Source organism: Lissotriton vulgaris, chromosome 5, assembly GCF_964263255.1.
Source record: "Lissotriton vulgaris chromosome 5, aLisVul1.2, whole genome shotgun sequence".
Taxonomy (NCBI): Eukaryota; Metazoa; Chordata; class Amphibia; order Caudata; family Salamandridae; genus Lissotriton; species Lissotriton vulgaris.
This window is the reverse complement of record NC_141693.1, coordinates 569,033,738-569,053,542: the sequence shown is the minus strand read 5'-3', so window position 1 is coordinate 569,053,542 and position 19,805 is coordinate 569,033,738. Positions and strand designations below refer to the sequence as shown.

At 49.1% G+C, this 19,805-nt stretch overlaps 1 protein-coding gene across 2 annotated transcripts in view; it reads right to left on the bottom strand.

The window, feature by feature from the left end:
• The window catches only part of WAPL (WAPL cohesin release factor), a 1,140,053-nt gene that overhangs the window by 105,265 nt on the left and 1,014,983 nt on the right, over positions 1-19,805 (bottom strand). For both annotated transcript variants that reach the window (XM_086922027.1, XM_086922028.1), the window contains exon 17: positions 14,478-14,566. In XM_086922027.1, the coding sequence (XP_086778153.1) occupies positions 14,478-14,566 (89 nt within the window). The remainder of the gene's footprint in view (positions 1-14,477; positions 14,567-19,805) is intronic.

Sequence of the window (19,805 nt, the reverse complement as noted above, 5' to 3'; positions counted from 1 at the left end):
TACTACCAAGGGCAAAGGAATATGATCTGATATTAATAGAGGGGAAATCTATTTAGCCACCTCAGAGGCCCAACAAGAAGATGAACAAGTTACTTACATTTGGTAATGCATTATCTGGTAGAGACTATCTAGCTGCAAACTCATAACCTTTGAATTTCCCAGGCGTCAGACTGGATCCAGAAACTTTTGCTGAGCAATACCCCTTGCATGCGCCATCAGGTGGCTCTATTCCGCTGTGCAGGACGTAGTCCACAGCGTTGGTTATGACGTTGCGGTCTTCTATATAGGTGCCACCCAGACATCGATGGCGGAGTTTGTCCGCCCTGGCGTTCAAAGAACCTGCCAGGGTTTGAACCATTAGGGTTATACCCTGCTGTTCCAGCCATGACCAGAGATGCAGGGCCTCTCGACAAAGGGCCCACGACCCCACCCGACCTGCTTGTTACAATACCACTTGGCAGTGGTGTTGTCTGTGAACACCTGCACATGCTTCTCCTCGACAGAGGGAAGAAATGCTTTCAATGTCAATCGAATCGCTTGGAGTTCCAACAAATTCATGTGAAGCCCCGACTCTGCCGGAAACCAGTGTCCCCTGATTTCCACCTCTCCCAGACGGCCGCCCCATCCCAGAAGGGACGCTTCTGTCATTACTGTGAGCTCTGGTTGAGGAATGCAGAGGGGTCTGCCGCTGACCCAATTGCTTTTTTTCGTCTACCAGCACTGCAGAGCTCTCCCCATTCCTTTCGAGATTTGGACCATGTCAGTGAGATTTCCTCAATGCTGTGCCCACTGGAACTTAAAGTCCCCCTGCAGAGCCCGCTTACGCTATCTGGCAAGCTTCACTACAAGGATGCAGGTGGCGATGAGGCCCAACAGCCTCAGAGTCAGTCTAACAGAAATCCAGGATGGAGGCTGAAACATCAGATTCATAACCTGAATATCCTGGAAAGGCCCAAAACTGCACAGTGTCCAGACCAGCTTCGATGAAATAGAGCATCTGAGAAGGAGTGACTTCTGCATGTTTATAGAGTACCCCAACTAATGCAGGACATTCGCCTTAGTCTGAAGGTGGGAGACGACAGTCTGGAGCAAGGACGCCTTCAACAGCCAGCTGTCGAGGTAGGGGAAGACGACACCCCTAAACAGCGACCACTGCCATCAGCTTGGTGAACCTCCTAGGGGCACTGGTAAGATCAAAGGGGAGCATGGAAAACTAAGTGCTCGGGCCTACCTTAAACATGGCCTGGCAGGATGGGTATGTGAAAATAATCATCCTGCAGGTCCAACACTACCATCCTGTCTTCTTGGTCAGGGGCAGACAAGACCTGAGTTAAAGTGGGCATCTTAATCATCTTCTTGAGAAGGAGATGGACGGTCCTTGGATCTAAAATGGGCCATAACCCTATGATGTTCTTGGAATCAGAAAGTAGCGAGAATAACACCCACTGCCTACTTCTGAAACAGGGACCCCTTCTATAGGTCCTTTGGCTAAGAGCTGTAGCTTGCTCTTGGAACAATTTCAGATGATCCTTTGTCAGCCGTTCCTGATTTGGCAGAATGAGAGGCGGAAAAGAAAGGAAAAGCAGTAAGTAGCCCTTCTGGACGATCTGCAAGACCCACTTGTCAGATAGAATGATCTCCAGTGAGGGAGATGATGATGAATTATCCCACCAACTAGGGTAGTGTGGCCTTGGAGAGTCAGCCTAGAAGTGTTTGGAGGCTTCAGCAGCCGTGGCAGAGGGACTGATGACTTCGAACATCCATTCCTGGATTGGAATGCACCGCGTCCACGTCCCCGCACGGCTTGTGAAGTCTGTGCAGTACGATGGCTGGGATAGGGTTGACGTGGTTGTACACGCCAACTTATCATGAAAGGAGTGAAAGGAAGACTGGCCATGAGGAGTATTGGAAAGGCCCAAGGATCTGGCCCTCAAAGGAGAGTCCTTGAACCTGGCCAGGACCGAATCTGCCTTTTCCCCAAATAGACTGGTTCCATCAAAGCGAATGTCCATCAGGACATTCCCTGGACTTTGCCCAAGAAGCCAGTTGTCCTAAGCCAGGCGTGGCGCCTTAAGGCCATGGTTGTTGAAATTGGTCTGCCCAGCGAGTCTGTCATATCTAGCCCACACCGAATGGTGAATTTTGCTGCATCTCTCCCATCCTAGACTGCTTTAGAGAGCACAGCCTGGTCCCCCTCCGGGACTTATGGCAGCACTTGCTCAACCGTTTCCCAAAGGGAATGGGAGAAATGGCCCAATAAGCATGCAGTATTCACCGACCGCAATGCCAGGCTGCAGGAAGAAAACAATTTCTGCATCCAACCTCTTTGATTTCCTATCCGGTGGGGCAGAAGGGAATGCGCCCTGGGAGGTAGAGCCCTGGGGAGGAGGCTGAGGAACTTTGGATCCCACGATGCTGGGCGATGGCAGCGTGCAACCGTTCTATTCACAGGAGCCCCTGTGGTTGGCTTGGACCACATTCCTACAATGATGTCTGTAAGTGCCTCATTAAAGGGCACCAGGGGTTCGGAAGTGGAAGCCCCAGGTTGAAACACTTCAGTCAGAAGATTAGTCTTGGCTGTAATGAGGATGATTCTCGTCCAAGGACAGCAGCTGCCCTTTTACCACCATGAAATAAATGCCCTCCTACCTAGCCACTGTACGCAGAGCGAGCATGTCAACCTGGAGAAGTTTCCAGTCCACAGGTCTCCATAAGTTCCCAATAACAGTCCAACTGCTCAGCCGAGTGTTTCTGGTGTTCCATAGGGTCCATAGACCCTTCCCATTGCTCCTCTGAGCCGAGCACGTCCTCAAAGTGATCAAGCGACAACAGAGGACCCCTAGGTTCAGTCGGCGTTGGAATCAGCTTAGAGCGACGTCGTTCCGACTCAGTGTCGTCAAGGATGAGGATGGGGTTGGCACTGCCGCATGCACAGACTTGAGGTCCGACATCAGGGGAGGTCGCGTTCTCACGACTGGCCTCAACCCGGATCCGGGATCGGAAAGTCAACCCAGGCTACGGCTCAGTTGAACCGTGCCTAGAGCGTCTCTTGTGGTCACGCTCGCGACAACAGAGAAAGACTAGGTGGGGGTCGGTGACTGACATGTGGTGACAGGCAGAAACCGGTCCTCAGATTCTCCGTCCATCACCACCCCCTTTTTTACTGCTTTTGGCCGCCATATGTGTGGCAGGGTATGCTCAGACGTGAGTCCCTTGCTCACTTTGCCACTGGATTCAAGCAAGCCGGGCTGAAGACGGCTGTAATGCCAGAAACCGGTCCTCGGAAGCTTGTTTCCGGTCCAGGGAAGGCATGGCTTCGCGGTTCGGGCTGGACTGTTCCAATGAGGCACAGGGTCAGACTGATTTGCATATAGCCATGTCTGAACTGGGGTGGCAAAGTGGGCTAAAGAACGGTGATGGATCAAACCTAGATCTTTTGACTGGGTGTGAGTGTTTGATTGGTTCAGATTCTCCGTCCATCACCACCCCCTTTTTTTACAGCACGGCTTGTAACATGCTTTCCTCGAAGACATCCCTCACACACGAAGATGGAAAAAATTCAGAATTCAACAAAGTCAAGAAAAAACTGTCAAAAAATGCAGAGGGGTAGCTCTTCCCGGATCGCTGCTTAACAGGCGGAGAAAGAAAAGAACACGTCTGCACGCCTGGGTGGCACCTATATAGGTGACCGCAACGTCATAACAGACGCTACCTACACAGACGTCACACAAAGCTGAATGGAGCCACCTGACGGAAGTGCAAGGGCTACTGCTCAGCAAAAGTTTCCATATCCAGCCGGATGCCTGGGAAAATCAAAGGTAAGGAATCTGCAGCCAGAAGTTCATCAAATATGGGGTAAAAAATCTCATCAGGCCACCTTATTAAATGGATAGGATTAATATGTAAAAACCAGATCAGAAGCATCAAGTTCATTTCATGTATCTATTAGGTTGTGATCCAGGCGCTCAAACTCATTATAAACCCTTGGTTTTCAACCAAATATGCCCGTTCATTAAAATGTCCATTCTATGATTTACATCTAAATGGATTTTTAAATTCCCACACAGCAGCAGAGGAAGAGGCCATGAGGCAAGTTCTGTATTTAAGTCATCAAAAATGGTCACCTCATCAATATTTTGCCCATAGATTGTAAAAAATAAGTAAATCCGGTCCTACATTTTATAAAAGCCCATTGTTCTTAAATATCTACTAGTCATAGGGCTACAATACAAGTATGGTCCTTTGCATGAACTGCAACCATTTGACATGTTATGCCTTGTTGGGTGAAAACACATACCATTAGGCCCAATTCCGTCAAAGTTCTCTCTTACCCCAATGGAGATGGATCTCCGGAATACAAACTATATCAGACTGCATAATTTTCAAGGCAAGGGTGGCTCTTGCTCTTTTATTCTTATAATTTAGGCCCTAAATATTTGAGCTAATGCATGATTTATCTGAAATCCTTTGATTTCTACTATATGGCAAATTAATAAATCTGTCCTTCAGGTCGATTTGCCACCGTTTTTTGAGACTTTGTAGAAAAGCTAATCACAAGGTTAGCCATACATCAGCTGAAACCCAATAATCAGTTTATCTGCCAAATTGCCCCATTGCACATATACCAATCTGCTCCCCCAAGGCTGCTTCCTTCGCTTGTTACACTTCCCGAGGCAGCTTTCCCAGAAGACTGCCGCTAAAATCAGATGCCTCTTCTCAAGATCTACTTGAATAGTCTGAGGGAAAACAAATCATCATCAGATTCACGCTCTACTCCACCCCTCCCAATCATATGTCCCCCGGGCGCTCGAATCTGTGAAGCAATGCATGTTGCTTTGCTAATATCGCTGCTATCAAAGTTTCCATTGAGGAAGAATGGGAGGCAGCTCTAGCATTGAGGATATTTGCTGTTGAACTAATACAGTCTACAGAAAGTGCCTTCTTAACAACCAGAGTCTGGGGGATGGGAGGGATCCAAATTACTATTCACTATTTAAAGCAGTCCCATTCTTCACGCTTAACCCCAGACCTTCAGTAAGGTCAGGCTAGAGTCAGAGCCCAAATCTTTTACACAGGAGGTATTTTCCTCAATTTTTAAAATATTGCGTCACATCCGAAGTATTAGCAACCATTTTCAAAGTTGAGTCGGTAAAAGGAGGTCTTTTTCACAAGCAGTTTCATCAGGTTGTTTTTCGACGTAGTCTTATCCAATCCCACTGCAGCAGCCAGAGTTCCAGACCTATGTTGGGTAGCCCATTTCATAGTGGATCGGCGAGCAGCAGTCTCAGCCCTGCTCTAGGGCTAGTTGGTTGGCCTCCTGTTCTTAGCTATATACACACAAAAAGCTTTAAAAACTTGGTCTCAGCATCTCCTAAAGTGTGTTCTAGCCTCCAAGTGGTGCTAACCCAGTCCTTGACCAACAGGAGTGGTTCTATAGATGTCCAAACAGTCAAAACCAAGAAATGATACATAAGAAATTTCAGGTATAAAGTGCTCTGAGAACCAACAGGAGACCAGGACCTACCTACTTGCAGATGCTCCCAAGGTGTATCGTCGGTTGGCCTGACTTCGCAGTCACTCCCGCTATGTTGTTCTTGGCAGCAGTAAATCATGTTCAGTGGCACCTCACTGAAGGGGTATTCTGCGTGGAGACCTTGTCAGCTACAGCCTGCACTTCATCCAGATGGAGACTTCCAAAGAGGAGATAAAGTCCAAAAGTAGAAATTTTCACTGCAACTTTGTTCAGACGCTCTCCGATGACGATATCTCCTCCTCAGACACTTACAGCTGCCTTGCCTCACTGAACTCGCTGCCCACAGTCAGCACTTTGATCTTTTATGTGCAAATATTTACTAAAAACTTTAAAATTTCATTTCTTTGGTTGTAGTGATTGGATGTTTGTTGTTCAGGTGTCAAAACGTATTACATATATCTTTTTGTTCAAAATTGGTGTGGGATTTTTCGTAAGTTGTGTTTTCACCATTACTAATTGTGTGCAGAATAAGAAAAATGCTACTTACCCAGTATGCATCTCTTCTTGGCATATAGAGCTGTAGAGTCATGCTTTAGCAAAGATCGCATTGACTCCATCCCCAGAGTATTTTGCCTGCAAGTGTGATGATTGGGTTAGTAAGTAGAAAGAGATGTCTGTAGGAAGGTGGATACCAGACTATGGTTACCCCAGATTTTTGCCTAGTGTTTAGCTGGTTTTTCGACTTAGTTGGCCTGGGATCCTGCTAATCAGGGCCCCAGGCTATCTGCTCTCACTTTAAAATGGACTCCATGTACCCTAGGTACATCTCCAATTGGATACTGGGTCACCTTATGAGCCCCTGTACAGTGTACTATAGGTACCCAGGGCATAGGTGCATCCAAGGCCTACCAGGGGCTGCAGCATGTATTATGCCACCCCTGGTTGGCCACCCAAATTGACACAACTGGCTGATCACTCAGCTGGGGCAAGGTGGTGTAATCACCCCTTGCTTAGATGTAGTATCCCTATATCTAACCTTATATCTAGACACATATACGCTTATAAAGTCACTCCTATGGCAGGCCTTAACAATCCAGAAGGCAGAGTGCGTTTTATGTGAGATGGTGCTCTAGCATGAGCTGAGCCTGTCTGCAGCTTTCGGAACCATGTCCTTATAGCTGTTCTAGGATATTGTCATACCATATACTCTTAAGTGCATTAGGAACCTCGCGGTTAAATGCGAACTCTGGTTTGGCTTTATCAAAACATGTCGAGTAAGGTGTCATACGTTTTGGAATACTAGCCCCTCGCCAGTTCTGGTGACAGGGGTAGCATTCCACCCTTCTAGAGGGAGAAGACATGTTGTTCCTACTATTCTCGGTTAAAGTTAACCAGAGCCTCAGCATCACATAATGGATGCTGCTGCCACAGACACAAGTCTGACCTCCTGATGCTGGGAGTCCTTCCAGCGAGGGAGGCTTGGACAGTAGGTTTCCTGTCTTGGGAGGTGCTAGCACCACCCCAAACAGGCTCTTGTGTATTAGGGCAGGGAGGCCTGATAGAAATGAGACACTGCGTGGGGCACACAAGGTGACCCAGGCATGGTCCAGTTCAAACCGGTGCTGGGGCACTCCAGCCCCAGCTCTGGCGCGAAACTGGACAAAGGGAAAGGGGTGTAATCCAGCCCCTAGATTTGGTATATAGGTAGGAGTTGAGTCCCAAGACTTTAGATTAATCCTGACTGAAACTCTGAAACGAAACTCTGGACCTTCGACGATCTACTTTGCAAGAAGTAGACTGAAGAATCTCCCTTGTGATCAAGGAGTGACCACCCTGCACAAGCAGGCACCATCCAGCGATCAACGGCTTGCTTTGTCGACGGTCCCGCCGGAGCCCAAGCACAGAGCCTGACGAGAATACGGACTTCCAGACTTCCAACAGCCCGATCCACAGTCCCAGCAGAGCTGAGACCCGTGGAGGCGACGAGAGACGTGGGACCGGCCAGCTTGAAAAGTCTGCGACTTGCTAATTGTGCAGCACCCGAGAAGCTGTGCATTGGGGATTGAGAAGCCCCAGCCCCGAGCATCATCTGCACCGAAGATCAGCCCTGCACACGCCACGAGTTCTGCGTGGGGCCCTTCTGCATTTTCCTGCTCGACGCGTCTGCCCGGTCAATTGCTCGTTGGCTAGGGGCCATCTTGGCGACGAACCTTTGAATTTTCACCGCTGGTCTGGTGGCTCCAGACTGCCCCTGCTTCCCTCAAAAGAAGCAGCCCCTCAGACCCCACTGGTGGGAGTAAGAAGCCAACTTAGTTTCCTACGTGGGTTGCCTTTACCAAGGCTTGTTGACTCCAATCCTGAAGCTGACACCACCGTCAGCAAGAGCCTTCGTGGGACAGTCCGTGCCAGACTCCTGGTCGTCGTCGACGCCTCCTGGTCCACGTGGCTGCAGAGACGACCTTCACGACAGCACCTGATTGCTTCACGACATCGCCTGGTTCCTTCCTGGTCACTGGCTAGTGACCCAGACTCTGTCCCCTCTGCTTTCAGGTCCTCTTCATCTTTGATCCACCCTTGGCTCCACCCGGACACTTCTCTCCTGGTGGCCTGCAGCATCTTTCTTCCAGGCTCCATAGGATTCGACGACCAAACCCGACACACTTTGACACCTATGCACCCGCTTCCTGTGGGTGAGGTAACGCGAGTACTCCTGTGGGTATCAACTATCCAACTGTCTAGGTTTCAAGTAACTTTCACAGAGTCCAGTCAGAAGTGCCCTAAAAGAACTAGTTTCCATCTTTTACGTTCCCATTCATTCTCTATGGTAACTCGCGTGTGTGTTTAGACACTGCACAAGCATCCTGTGGGCCTCCTGCTTCCTAACTCTTTGTAGCTCAGCGTAGCCCCAGCGATTCCCTAGGCCCTAGGTCTATTCACTTTCCGTGTAGTGGTCCTTATACCGCTATTTTAGTATATGGCTTAGCGTGCCCCTAGGGACCCACTGTTTTTTGTGCAACTTATTGTATTTTAATTGAATTTCTTGTATTGTGCTTGTGCCTCTGACCTCAAAGAGTTCAGAGGGTTTGTCTAGAAATAAATAACATTTTATATATATATACTGTGTGGTGTCCTTTCATTTGGTACTAAAGGTATTACATATGGTAAAACAGCTGACTTCACATGCCCTCTTGAGTTTAGCTTAAGACTGCTTTGTCCATGCTACCACTAGGATAGCTGGTCTATAAGGTTGACATTACAACTATCACCATAAGGGTTGTTTGGACTGGTGCGGGGTGCTCACTAGAATAGTGATCATCATATACCAGGCCAACTTCTTACTGTGAGAAGTTGGCCTGATATAGAATGTTCACTATTCTAGTGAGCACTCTGTATCAGTCCAAACAACCCTTATTGATGATTGGTTGTAAGTCAACCGTAGACCAGCTATCCTAGTAGTATGGACAAGAGCAGTCTTTAGGCTAGACTCTAGAGGGCATGTTAAGCCAGCTGTTATACCATCACATATACCCCTTGAACACCACCACACAAGTTGTTATGAAAATAAACAGTTATTTATTTAGAACACAACAACCCTGGACTCTTTATGAAGACAGGGTGCTAAGCACAATACAAAGCTCTTACGAAAATACTTTAAGTTGCACAATTTACACATATGCCCGAGGGGCACGAAAAACCATATACTCTAAAAGTGGAATGCGAAATTACTAGCAGGTAAGTACTACTCTCATAGGCTTTAGGATCGCTAGGACTGGACTACTGAACCTTCAGATTACTAGCAGGAGACCTAGGGGGATCGGGTGCAGAGTGTGCACTCTCACGCGGGATGCGGGACAAAGTCTATGGATGCTAGATTTCGTAAAGTTAGTGTTATCGGACGAATCCGACAAGGTAGAGCTGAAACGAAAAAGGATCTGGACCTTTGGATAGTTAAGCTATGCTGGAGCACCGAAATGCTCAGGCTATCTAGCCCAGGGGCTGCGGCTGCATGGTCTGAAAAGACGTCGGGAATCCTCGTTGCAGTCTATGGAGCCTGAAAGAAGAAGTTACTGGCAGGCGACCAGTGAAGAGATTCGGAGGGATCCAAGCCTGGATCGATGATGGAGGATACCTGTAAGCAGAGGGGACCAAGTCCTGAATCACTAGCCAGTGATTAGATGGGCACCAGGATGGCACCGGACGAAGTCACCTCGACCAGGTGAGTGGGCGACGCTGGGCTCTGCAGTCTCTCGGACCAGGAGGCGTTGTCGGCGACCAGGATGGAGGTGCGAGCTGTCCCACGAAGGTATCTGCTGTCGACGTCGCTGGACCCAGGATTGGGGCAACAACTCTTGGCAAATGCAAGCCCACGCGGTGGACTCAAGATGGCGTCTGGAGTGGACCAGGAGGGTCCGGGGTGCTCCTCTGTTGGAGGGGAGCAAGGGCCAGTCTGGAGCAACCAGACCAGCGGTGTTGTCGTCGTGGTGCGTCGTCAAGAGGGCCACAAGCCAGCAGGCAAGTAGCCGGACAACGCGGTGAGCAGCAAAGAGCAGAAGGGCCCCACGCAGATCTCCTGGATGCTGGGGGGCTGGACTTCGGTGCTGGAGCTGCTCAGGATTAGGGCTTCTCGAACCCCAAAGCACTCACTCGAGGATCCCTCGGCGGTCGTGCTGGATAAGCGTCGTGCAGTTCTGAAGATGGCCGGTCCCTCGAGGTCTCGTCACACCCACGCATCTCATCTGAGCTGACGATGTAGGTAGAGGTCAGAGGTGCCAGGGAAGCCGGGTCTCGTCGTGCTGGTCGGCCGGATTCCGGAGGAAGGACGTGCAGCAAACCGCAGTGTTCTTAGTTGGTGCCCACAGATGCAGGGTGACTACTCCTTAGTCACAAGGGAGAAATCTTAGGAAGAAGTCTTGAGTTCCTTTCGTGGAAAGTAGTTTCAGGATTCAAAGATGATCTAATTTGGAAGGAGGCCCGCTCCTATCTTTATACTAAGGAAAGGGGCTGGCACGCGACTAGGTCCTGCCCATGGGTGGGACCAGGAAGGGGGGTGGTTACACCCCTCTCCCATTCCGGACTTTCCCCAGGCTCAGGAGAAGCAGGTGGTCCTCCGAACAATAACCTTGGCAAGGAGGGTAATTGGGAGGGATCTCCTGAAAAGGAAGTGCATACCCATTTTCTACGAGATTGAGAACCCAAAGATCTGATGTAACCAATTCCCAATCCCGTAGAAAATGAGTAAACCGACCCCCTACCGGACCCGCATGATCCGGAATGGTGGATCTAGGGCTGCTTTGCTAATGTAGGTGGGGTGTGGGTATTAGAGGAGGAAGTGGAGGCGGAGGCTTGACGACCACGGGCACGACCCCTTTGTCTACCTCTGCATGATTTATACAAGGGGTTCTGTTGTTAGTGCTATTGCTGGCATTGTTTATAGGGACGAAAAGTGGACCTCCCAAAGCCTCTGTACTTCCTGGTGGTAGAGCCTCCTGTTTGCAGGCCTAAAGATCTAGCCGTCGCCCGGCTGTCTTTCAACCTCTCCAATGCCACATCCGCTTTCTTTCCAAAGAGGCCAGAGCCGTCAAAAGGCAAATCCATAAGAGTAGCCTGAACGTCAGCTGAAAACTCAGAAGATTTTAGCCAAGCGGCTCTTCTGGTGGCCACTGAAGAACCCATTATCCTTGCCACAGAGTCCGCCGTGTCCATGCCACTTTGAATAACCTGGCGGGCTGCAGCCTGAGTGTCAGTGACAACTTTATTAAAGTTCTTTCTATCGTCCTCCGGAAGCTTAGCTGATAATTGCTTTACCGAATCCATTAAGGCATGCACATATCTGCCCAGCAGGCAAGTAGCATTTGTGGACTTTAGAGCCATGCTACCTGATGAGAAAACCTTTTTAGCAGTTTGATCCAATTTTTTTGAGTCTTTATCTCCAGGTACCTGGGGAAAATAGCCTGCTGACCTGTTCGAACAAGTGGCTTGCACCACCAGACTCTCTGGCGAAGGATGGGTAGACAAGAAATCAGGGTCACCAGGTGCTACCCTATATCGCCTCGCCACTGATCTGGACACCGCAGGAGCAGATAATGGTTTTTTCCATACCTCCAAAATTGGTTCTGTCAGAGCCTCCGTGAATGGCAGAGTAGGTTCAACAGCTGAAGAAGGCGAATGCAATACCTCCGCGAGGATATTAGATTTGAACTCCACTGTAGGTAAAGTCAAATTTAGCAGCTCAGCAACCTTTGTAATTACCACATAGTACGGCGCCACATCCTTAGAGGGTGTGTCGGAAACTGTAGGCAACCCCCACTCTGGAGAAAGTTCAAGATCACTTGCACTATGGAGATCCACAAATAAATCCTCCTGCTCCTGAAGTTCTCCTTCCTCCACATCAGGGTCCTCATATTCTTTCTCCTCCAGGAGACGTTGGGCTCCACGCCTCGACAACTCCATACGAACCGAAGTCGTCGGATCCGGTAATGACTCCGACAGAGTCGGAGCCGGCGTCCAACGAGGAACTGGAACAGTTGGAGGATGGGAAGCCGGAACTGGCGTCGAACCCCGATCCAAATCCCGAGGTCGCTCCGGAGCCGGCGAAGCCGTGTGCGGAGTCTATGACCTCGCATATACGCCAAACATGGCATTTAGAAAATGCGAGGGGTCCTGACCAGGACCAGGAAAGGGAGGGTACAAACCCAATGGCTGCTCCGAAGGAGGCTGCTCCGGATTCGGCTTCTCTTCACCCACTGGGCTATCCACCAGAGTCGGTGCCCGAGGGATCTCGAAGTCTTCTTCATGCTCCGAAGACTGACACGAATCCGGATTCGGTTCCAGCTCTGGATCAGGAGATTCCTCTCAAGATCGTGCAGGCGAAGCACCAGCTTCAGGCTCACAAACAGGAGAAGGAGACACAAAATCCTTTTTATGCCTTCGAGAAGAAGACTTCCTCTTCGAGTCCGATGACCCAGAATGATGCCTTGAACTATGCTTCTTCCTCTTGTGCTTTTTCTTCGAGGAACCCGAAGCATGTCCCGAAGCCGACCTCGATGCTGAATCCGATCTGGCCCTCGACCTCGATTTCGATCGAGACTTCTGTTTCGATCTCGAGCGCCTAGATCTTGATCTCTAAGATCTCTTGGCTTCTTTACCTTTCACCTTTGCCAGCAGAAGTTTTGCCTCTCGTTCTCGTAGGGCTTTAGGGTTCATTTTAAAGCAGGATCGGCAGCCTTTAACATCATGGTCTGAACCCAGACAGACACCACAAACAATCGTCATGAGGATCTGTCATAGACATCATCCGGGCACACGAGCCGCACTGCTTAAACCCAGTCTTCTTCGACGACATCTTCGACGAAGAACAAAAACACAGTAACACACAAATAGCAACAAAGTCACTATCTGAATCGCAGAAGATCCCAGAAACCCTTAGCATCGACGACGCAGAAAAAAGGGAACTGATGTCATCACGCCGACGTAGGCCTAATATGGTGTCGGTGACGTCAGTCGGAGTCACGCGCGATGCCGTGCTCCTATGACGTCGTCCACGCCGGCGTGCTACAAAGAATTTTCCGAACGTTGCTGACGCAAGGGGGATACTCACAAGGTGAGGAATCCACTGGCAGATGTATCTATCAGAATATGTGGCACTGTTAACTATACTATGCTATGCTGCAAGAAAAGGAAAATTAAGTGGACAATGCAACAGATTTTGTGACATAATGACTTCATTATTTAGTTCTTTTTAGGTCGAGCCTGGGCAGCTCATGCGCTGCTGCGGGGCATGCAGTAATGGAGTATGGGTTTGAAGCCCGCCCACTCTTCGCCCATATTTTTGATTGGCTTGTGTCATGGTCGTTCATAAACGCTGGTTTCAGAGTAGTTAGTAGGCTTGCTAGTCCCTCCTTGGTACTGCCTTGTCTCAATTTGTTACTGACCATACTGACTGGATCTTTCACTGTTGCAAAATAGTCTGCTATATAAGTTGGTGAGCATTATTTTGTTTAATGCTCTTCCCCCATTCCTCCAACGACATTGCAGCACGCCACATGCTATGACTACTGTTTTTATTTACATTGCTACGTGGTCCGCTTTAACTATAGTGGCGCGCTTATTCAATTTACGGCGTAGTCCACTTTCAGTTTAACAGCTGCGGTTATTTAATTATTTATTTTACAAGCAGCCGCTTTCACATTAGTGGCTGCACTTATTTATTTTTATTAATTAATAGATTTCACTTCAGAGGTGGTGCTGCATAACGTTTCTAAATTAATCATTTTATTTTTGCTATGTGTGGGAGCGCACCACATGCGCTTTCACTTGAATATTGCCATCCCCTTTTGTTTAGATAATGCTCACTAACCTGAATATGGTGATCAGCGTCTAAAGAAGGGAGCGTGGCCAACCTTAAAGTGCTCTCCCATTTGAGAGAGTCTGAGCTTTTGGCATTAAAAATAATGCCTTTTAAATATGTTGAGTTAAAAAAACATAAATAAAAGGAATTGTCATTTACAATGCTAATCTCAAACGCTACCAAAGCGAGTCTTATTACATTGAAAATGCTTGTTAATCACGTTAACACTGTGGTCAAAGGTTTTGCCTCATTCGTACCAGACTAACACACACCCATCAGTAATCAACTGAAAAGATGACCAGTCAACATTTGGGAAGAGCCTTCCTTTGCACTGAAACGTGTTGCTGCATTTTTTGTATCTTTTGACAAATTTTAGTTCGAAACAGTTTTGGCTGCAAATCCATAACTATCCGAGCGATAGCAGCAGAATTGCATAAATCCAGTGGCACTGAACTGCTAGTACTCACATAGGACCCTTATTACAAATTAAAACATAATTTGACAAAACGTCTCATGTTTGTATAGTGTTTCAAAAAATATTTACAAAATAAAATCAATTCCAATTTGCCAAACTTATGGAAGGAAATATTTTCTTCATTGACAGTTGAACAGAAATTTGAGAGAGCCCCAAATGATCCACAAACACAAATAACATACCGGACTTTCTTGGCAAAGGCAACCAAGAAGAAGTGCTGTGTAAGAAGATACAATGCAGTCTTCCATGTGCTTCCCAGCATGTTGGAGAGCTGTAAGAAGAAAAAATCCAGTTACAATTAAGCAGAACAATATCACATTATTCTACCTTGTTAGGTGACCGATTTTTTTCCATGAGGCAAAAGCTTGCATTGGCCCATTGTTTGAAGGATTAACTGAAATGCAACGATTTGCCCTAAACAGAATACCTTAACTTCCTTGAATGCGAATAAAATGATCTTGAGTGAATTCTTAAACACTGGTTGTGAGAAGTTGGCCTGGTACATGATGTTCAGTATTCTAGTCAACACCTTGCAGCAGTCCAAACAACCCTTATGGTGATGGTTGTAAAGTCAACCTTATAGACCAGCTATCCTAGAGGTAGCGTGGACAGAAAAGTCTTAGGCTAAAAGACTCTTGAGGGCGTGTAAAGCCAGCTGTTTTACCATATGTAACCCCTTGAATACCAAAAGAAAGGACACCAAACAGGATATATATAAAATATATATGTATTTATTCACTAACACACTCCTCTGAACTCTTTATGAGATCAGAGGCAAAAGCACATATCAAGTTACACTTAGAAATACTTTATATAGCACAATTTACAGTTCGGCCCTAAGGGGCACGTAAAACTGTATACTAAGTAAGTGGTATAAGAACCACGACTTGGGAAAGGAAGAGGCCTAGGGCCCAGAGAATAGCTGGGGCTACACTATCTGACCCTTAGGTTAGGAGTAGGAGGCCCACAGGTGGCGCGTGCAGTGTCAGTACACTCATGCGAGAGTCAATATTTAGGACACGTCCGGTCTAGCTAGAAGGAAACAACTAAAATCCTAGACACTTGGATAGTTAATACCCTTGAGAGCACCGAAGTATTCGCGTTACCTCACCCACAGGAAGCGGGTGCATAGGTGTGAAGATGTGTCGGGTTTTGCCGTTGACGTCTATGGAGCCTGTGAAGAAAGATGCTGCAGGCGACCAGGAGGAAGATGTCCCGGTGGATCCAAGGGTGGATCGGAGTTGAAGAAGACCTTAAAGCAAAGGGGACAGAGTCTAGGTCACTAGCCAGTGACCGGGTGGAACCAGGAAGGAACCAGACGTCGTCTAGGAGCAATCAGGTGCTGGGGGGAAGCTTGTCGTTGCAGCACGCGGACCAGGAGGCGTCGAGGACGACCAGGTACTGGAGAGGAGCTGTCCCACGAAGGTTCTCGCAGATGGAGGGGTCGGCTTCAAGATCGGAGCCAACAAGCCTAAGCAAAGGCAACCCACGCAGGATACACAAAATGCTTCTGGTGCAGACCCGGAGGGTCTGAGGTACTTCAACTTTTCAGGGAAGCAAGGGCCAGTCTGGAGCAACCAGACCAGCAATGGAGTTTCAAAAGGATCGTCGCCAGGGGGCTACTAGCCAACGGGCCAGCAACCGGACAACGCGTCTAGCAGAACACAAGCAGAAGGGCCCCACGCAGATCTCGTGGAGTGTGGGGGGCTGGTCTTCGGTGCAGGTAGAGCTCGGTGTCGGGGTGTCTCACTCACCAGTGCACAGCTTCAAGGGGACCTCAGGAGCTGCGCTGTTAGCAGGTTGACTACTTTCCAAGTTGCCTGCTTCCATGGTTTCAGACACCTTCCACGGGGCTCAGCTGTGCTGGAGTATAGCAGTGGGGTCAGAGAGGTCCGGGAGTCTAGGTCTCGTCCGGCTCTGTGCTCGGGTTCCGGCGGGAACAGGGACAAAGCAAGCCGTTGAGTTGCCGGATGGTGCCTGGTTGCCCAGGGTGGTCACTTCTTGGCCACAAGGGAGATTCTTCAGTCTTCAGCTCTGGTGAATGTCGAAGGGTCCAGAGTTTCAGTTCAAATCGATTCCAGGATTAATCTAAAATCTCCTGGGTCAGCTCCTACCTTTATACAACTAAAGGGGGCTGGTTTGGTCACTAGGTCCCTCCTATGGGTGGGACCAGGTAGGGGGGTGGTTACACCCCCATTCCTTTGTGCAGTTTTGCGCCAAAGCTGGGACTGGAGTGCCCCAGCAACCGGTTTGAACTGGGGTATGCATGGAGCACCTAGAGTGCTCCAGGCAGTGTCTGATTCTATTCAGCCCTCCCTGTCCCAATACACATCCTCCTGTCTGGAGTGGTGCTCGCACCTCCCCAAGCAGGAAACCTATTGTCCAAACCTCCGTGTCTAGAAGGACTCCCAGCAGCAGGAGGCCAGACTTGTGTCTGTGGCAGTTCCATCCATTTTGTGATGCTGGGGCTCTGGTTAACTTTAACCGGGATAGTCAGAACTAACATGTCTTCTCCCTCTAGAAGGGTGGAATGCTACCCCTGTCGCCAGAATTTGCGAGGGGGTAGTATTCCAAAGCGTATGGCACCTTACACGACATGTTTGGATAAAGCCAAACCAAAGTTAGCATTTAACCGCGAGGTTCATAATGCAGAGTATATGGTATGGCAATATCATAGAACAGCTATAAGGACATGGTTCCGAAAGCTGCAGACAGGCTCAGCTCATGCTAGAGCACCATCTCACACATAACCAAGCACTCTGCCTTCAGGATTGTTAAGGCCTGCCATAGGAGTGACTTATTGGTTACTATGTGTCTATATGTAAGTAGGTATAGGAATACTACTCCTAAGCAAGGGGTGATTACACGACCTTGCCCCAGCTGAGTGATCAGCCAGTTGTGTCTATTTGAGTGGCCAGCCAGGGGTGGCACAATACATGCTACAGCCCCTGGTAGGCCTTGGTTACACCTATGACCTGAGTGTTTTCGTGCTCACGATCGGGTGCAAGCAAGCAGGAGTGGGAGCAGCCGGGCAGCAAGCGTGGTAGCTTCGCTCTCCCGAACCACGGTCGCTGTTTGCGGCTGATAGCAACGTCTCGGAGCTGCCCTGGAAGCGCCGAGAATTTCCCGGAACTGTCCTGCGCCCGTCCGACCGAGGAGGACAAGGAGGGAGGAGTGCTGAGTGCTTTCCCAGCCCGTAGCTCAGGCCCCCGTCGCAACCTAGCGCGAGGTGGTGAGGCTGTGAGTCACAGCTGAGAATCTTCTACTTCCACGCGGGCTTTAGTCCAGGTGCGGCAGGCATCCCTGAGGAGACGCGTGCGTGTGCGACAAACGGCTGGCGCAAGTGCCGGCTCGCTGCCGGAATCAACCCACGGCAGAGGCGAAACAGGCACATCAGTCGGACCGCTTAACCTGTTTTTGGCCCCCGTTATCGCAGACGTCAGCGCTGAAACGGCTGTGTGCTGCGGCGTGAAAACCGACCGGCTGCCAGAACTGACCTGCGGCAGGGCTCGCAGCAGTGGAAGTAGCCGAAGCGGCATTGGAGGTGAGCGACTGGACATTGGTGTTGAGGGGGGGTAGTTGGGACTCGTGAGGACCCGCAGCCTAGCAGAGTCCCCCACCTGGCCCCTGCTCATCAGAAGAGTGGAGATCTGGCTTTAGCGTCTTGGTGGGTGCCTACGTTCTCTGCTGAATACCGCTGGGCACCTAAAGAGCCGTGTTCCAGCAGACCCAGGCCGTGGAATCTGTGATCTCCCACGTATTAGCACAGAGGCACAGTGTCAGCTAGGTGCCCAAGCAGCAGTAGCAGCTCGCAGGGCTTGGTACACCGCCCCGCCTTGGCTTCCGTTACCCCGGCCCACCTCCGGTCCTCGATTAGTGGGGAGAGCACGGAAAACCAGGGGAGGCGTGGCAGGCAGGCTGAGAGTTGGAGCGCTGGGGAAACAACCCGGCGGCAGCGGGAGCTAGGAGCTGCGAGGGGGCCAAGTGAATTCATACAGCCTACAGAGTCCTGTTTAAGTCCCACAAAAGAGTGTGTTAAGAGCGCACAAAGAGCGTACGAAGAGGAATTAACAAGGGACACACAGCTCCCACGGAAGACCAGCCATAAAAAAAGGATGACAAAAAAAAAAAGAAAAGAAAAAAGCAGCCAGCAATTAGAAAACGGCCATAAAAAGTTACTAGACCTATGTAAGGCTGCACCGAGAAATTTGAGGAGCGCAAAATCCGCAGCTCAGGACAAGAAGTCCTTTTTGAAATCGCCAACAGGAGGTCTCATTACAAAATTCTTGGCTAAATCCACGCCCAACCAAGAGAGTACACCAGAGAGGGCAGCGCAACAACGACTTAAGAGCAGAGAGGAGTTGGACAACAGACCAGGGAGCCAGCCCCTTCTAACGCCCCTTCTAACGCTGCCAAATACTCAAATACAAAGCGCAACCACAGGGAGCTCAAGCCCAGCAAGAAGACGCTCTCGCTCCTGTTCAGGCTGGGACACTCATCTGGAACAAAAATCAGACACATAAGTGACTCAGTAAGCTTCTGCAAAGCACGAGACAGTAGAACGATAGATCAAGTTACAACAGCCCAAATACACTGTCAGGACCAATCATTGGCGTATTCTCCAGTGCTGAGGGAATCACCAAGAATTATAGACTCGGGCTCAACAAACATAGGAGTGTCAGAGCAGATCCAAAATGCGGGATATCTATCCCCAATATTCCTCCAAAACCTGGAATCTAAGATACATAGAACACTAGCGCTGACTCCAACCTGCTATAGAAGCTGCCATGAGAACCGATATACCCCTTCTTCACCATGTGCCTAAAGTCAAAAGCTACAGGAGAGTAGCGACACTCTTGAACAAGGTGCATCCCTTTCCGGAGAAACAGTGCAAAATATGGCCAGATCTCTGCTCTGGCAATCAAAGAAAATGGAGCTACAAATTTATCTCTTAGCAACCATCGCGCAACGCCTAGCGGAGCTGAACAACAAGGCGGACTTCCTGGAGCAAAAGCTTAGCGACATTCAGATCAATTGCAGAGGCACTTGCACATGCGCAGCCCTCATGGACACATGGGCAACACTGCCAGAAATTCTTTAAGGTATGGTTGAAGCACTAAAAACGCAATCAGGAACGCCAAGCAATAAGTACAGCTCTAGTCCTGCTCTAATTTTAGAAAACCAGTTAAGTATAGCAGGTAGAGGCAACCCTGTGGAATCAATAACAATCTCCGAGGCACAAGACGTCCAGACACCAAACAAATCCTTTAGTAGACCTTTCAGCTGCAACACCAACAGCAGCAATCTGTCCCCGGGAAAGCTTCAAGAAGTAAGTAACGTCAACCAGATAAGGATGGAGAACCAGTTGTCAAGGAGGGCTAAGAAAAAGTTAAGAAAACAGGGGAAAAAAAGCTAAGACAGCAAAAAAACACCCAATTTGTTTACCAACCCAGTTTCAAACAGCACAAAGTACTACTGAGACAAGACGTCTCTTCCCGATCTTTATAAAA